The sequence below is a fragment of the Limulus polyphemus genome, unplaced genomic scaffold (genome assembly GCF_000517525.1).
Source record: "Limulus polyphemus unplaced genomic scaffold, Limulus_polyphemus-2.1.2 Scaffold6683, whole genome shotgun sequence".
Lineage (NCBI taxonomy): Eukaryota > Metazoa > Arthropoda > Merostomata > Xiphosura > Limulidae > Limulus > Limulus polyphemus.
The window spans coordinates 1-3,459 of NW_013672293.1; the positions used below are offsets into that span (position 1 = coordinate 1).

General features: G+C 33.8%; 1 protein-coding gene across 1 annotated transcript in view; it reads right to left on the bottom strand.

Annotated features, from left to right (window-relative positions):
* Positions 1 to 639: 639 nt before the first annotated feature.
* LOC106473965 (ADP-ribosylation factor-like protein 5B) overlaps positions 640 to 3,459 on the bottom strand; it is a gene marked incomplete at its 3' end in the record, with an annotated part of 12,228 nt that continues 9,408 nt past the window's right edge. The window contains exons 2-3 of the mRNA XM_013934655.2: positions 2,728 to 2,788; positions 640 to 787 (exon numbers count right to left, since the gene is read on the bottom strand). Of these exons, the coding sequence (XP_013790109.1) occupies positions 640 to 787; positions 2,728 to 2,788 (209 nt within the window). The remainder of the gene's footprint in view (positions 788 to 2,727; positions 2,789 to 3,459) is intronic.

Here is a 3,459-nt window from a genome sequence, read left to right on the forward strand (position 1 = left end):
ACAACATTACACTCTAGTTTACCATTTGTCCCTGACAAATCAGTTCAAAAATAATCAACACTCGGAGAAAACTTGCCAGTAAACATAAAATTCCTGTCGTTTTCAAATTCACTCATAAACCCAACCCTAAATTAAAGTCATTACCAAATAAGAATTATGCGGAATCATACAGTATCAATTTCATTTATAAAACAATGTGCAAAAAACAGAATTCCACAATGGAGAAACTGGAACAAAATTGGAAATCAAACGTAATAAAAAAAAACTCCCACATTTACCATCACTGCAACTCAAAAATAAAAATAAAACAGTATATCTATAAACAAAACACTGTAATTTTAAACAAAGAACCAAGCAACCACAACTGAACAAAACAACCCTACTCTAAACCAACACACCGAGGTGTCAAAATACCTTAACTAAACTGTTAAGCAATCTCCAGTCATGTGATCTCTGTATATATATATATATATTTCTATGTCTATGTAAACTACTTGTACCTGATGATTACATAAGCTTGTTGAAACACTGTACATTTGTAATAAAGTTTCTTCCACTACCGACTCAAGCTGTCTCCAAACATTTTATAATCTGTCTGGCTTAATGTAAAGACAAGATATTAAAATTTTAATATCTTACCTCTGCATGGCTGTAATAGGTATTCCATGCAGCTCGAAGTGATTCCTGACCTCCCAAGTCCCACATGATGAAGTGGACATTTTTCCACACAACTTCTTCTACATTACTTCCAATTGTTGGAGAAGTATGTACGACCTCTTTCATTAAACTAGTTACGTGAAAAACGTTAACTTATTTTCAATATTATCAATTAGAAACAAATATAACGTACAACTATAACACAGTAGAAACAATAGGACAGTCTGTAGAACTGGGATGTCTAAAAAAAATAAGCCAAAATAAGTTTTCTACCCCTACAAACAAGCATGAGTCCATACAAGTGAAAGAGAAAACCACATCTTAACCACGATACAAAAATAGTGTATATTAAGTAAAAAATTACCTTCAAACTGAAGACACAACAACACTGTGATGGAAGACAACAAAGGAGGTCAAGCATTACCTTTTAACTGAATACACAAACAACACTGTGATAGAAGAAGATAGAAGAAGTCAAGCATTACCTTTTAACTGAAAACACAACAACACGATGATGGAAGAAGACAAAGGAAGTCAAGCATTACCTTTTAACTGAATACACAACAACACCATGATGGAAGAAGACAAAGGAAGTCAAGCATTACCTTTTAACTGAAAACACTACAACACCATGAAGGAAGAAGACAAAGGAAGTCAAGCATTACCTTTTAACTGAAAACACTACAACACCATGAAGGAAGAAGACAAAGGAAGTCAAGCATTACCTTTCTAACTGAAAACAACAACACCATGATGTAAGAAGACAAAGGAAGTCAAGCATTACCTTTTAACTGAAAACACAACAACACAATGATGGAAGAAGACAAAGGAAGTCAAGCATTACCTTTTAACTGAAGACACAACAACACCATGATGGAAGAAGATAGAAGAAGTCAAGCATTACCTTTTAACTAAAAACACAACAACACGATGATGGAAGAAGTCAAGCATTACCTTTTAACTAAAAACACAACAACACCATGATGGAAGAAGACAAAGGAAGTCAAGCATTACCTTTTAACTGAAAACACAACAACACCATGATGGAAGAAGACAAAGGAAGTCAAGCATTACCTTTTAACTGAAAACACAACAACACCATGATGGAAGAAGAAGAAAGAAGTGCTTCAGATATTGCACACTCAAGCCTTCCTGAATCACACAGACTGAGATTAGCAGCAAGCATAACAGAAGTGTGAAATGTACTTGGACATATCTGGAACTTCGTTTTTGATAAATATACAGGGTGTTCCAAAAGTCTGGAATCATAGGTGATTTGCAGCTTTTCATAACTTCAAATACGCGATTGATCATGGTGCTGTCAAAGTTTGAGTTCATCGAAATTTGTTTTGAATTACAAGGACAGCATGTAGAATACATGTTAGAAAATTCACTGAAGTACCTATGGTCCCAGATTTTTCAGACACCCTGTACAGGTAGCCTGAGCAAGGGGGTGCTTCTATGACATTCATATGTTCAATAATTAAATAAAGAGTTAAGAAAAAGAAAAATCCACTCTTCCATATAGCCAAACTTCAAACAGAAATATTTGGTGGAGAGAGAGAGAAACTGATCTTGTTAGAAGTTAAAATGTGACAAAAACTCTGGCAAAAGAAACTCACCAAACACGACCATCTTACCAGTACGTTAAAGGCGAAGGGAGGGACACAAATATGATGTACGTTAGGTCTAAAATAATCAAAATAAGCTCCCAATAGTTTCCGAACCATAAAGGCGATAAAGTTAAACACAGATAGAATAGCACCAAAGCATATTAACATCTAAATTTAAAGAGGCGACAAAATAAAACTGATTGGGATTAGGCAACAACCAACAAGTTTAGTAAAAAACAAATCTCCAGAACCTAGATCAAGTGAGGTACGAATCCAAAGACTGGACACATCCTGATGAAACACTTGGTCTCAAATTTTATATTTATTCAATAAGCCTCTTCGATGCATAATAAGATATAACAAAGTTTATTCTTAACAATACGGAAACTTAAAACATATATGCAAATAAATTCATCTTGTTGGCAAAACAGAATTACTAATTAAAATATCTACTTACAACTGATACAGAATTGTTGTTTTCCCTGCGTTATCAAGGCCTACAATGACAATTTTGTGTTCTGCAAAAAAAATAAAAATCATATGACTGCAAAATCTATATATATATTCTAATAGTAAATTCCACTGGATACTAATCATCCACAGCCTACATTAAAAAGCAAATCTCCTGTGACTGTAGATTAAAATTTACCTTCCCAGGTATACTTTACATAATTATACACATACACTGTATGGGAAAATGTCCATGTATTTGTAGGTACAAGTGCATACATTCAGCTCCACATTGCATTCATAGCCAAGGCTGTTAATTAGATAGATACAAATGTAGGTCATATAGAAAACTGGGTTAACTGGTTAGGTTTTAGTTTTATGTGCCACTCCACCTATCAGGTCAAGCTGGATCAAATTCCCAAGGTTATTTCATAACAACTTCAAATACACTTATTTTAAACATTTTTTTTTAGATGATATAAAAAAATAGACATAAATCAGAGACTAGATATAAAAACAGAACAGACTCTGCCTTATTACTACAGATTTTATGCCACACCCCTATATATATATACGTACAAAAAGGAATAATTTGTTTATTGATTTATGAATATGTGATTTTGTTTTAAAACTGGACTGTTTAAAAACACTAGCAACTGGAGGGACACTCAGCAGAGCACACACCTCCACCACCCACCATTGATCATATTCAGCCCTAAAAAAAATTCGAAAATGTGTC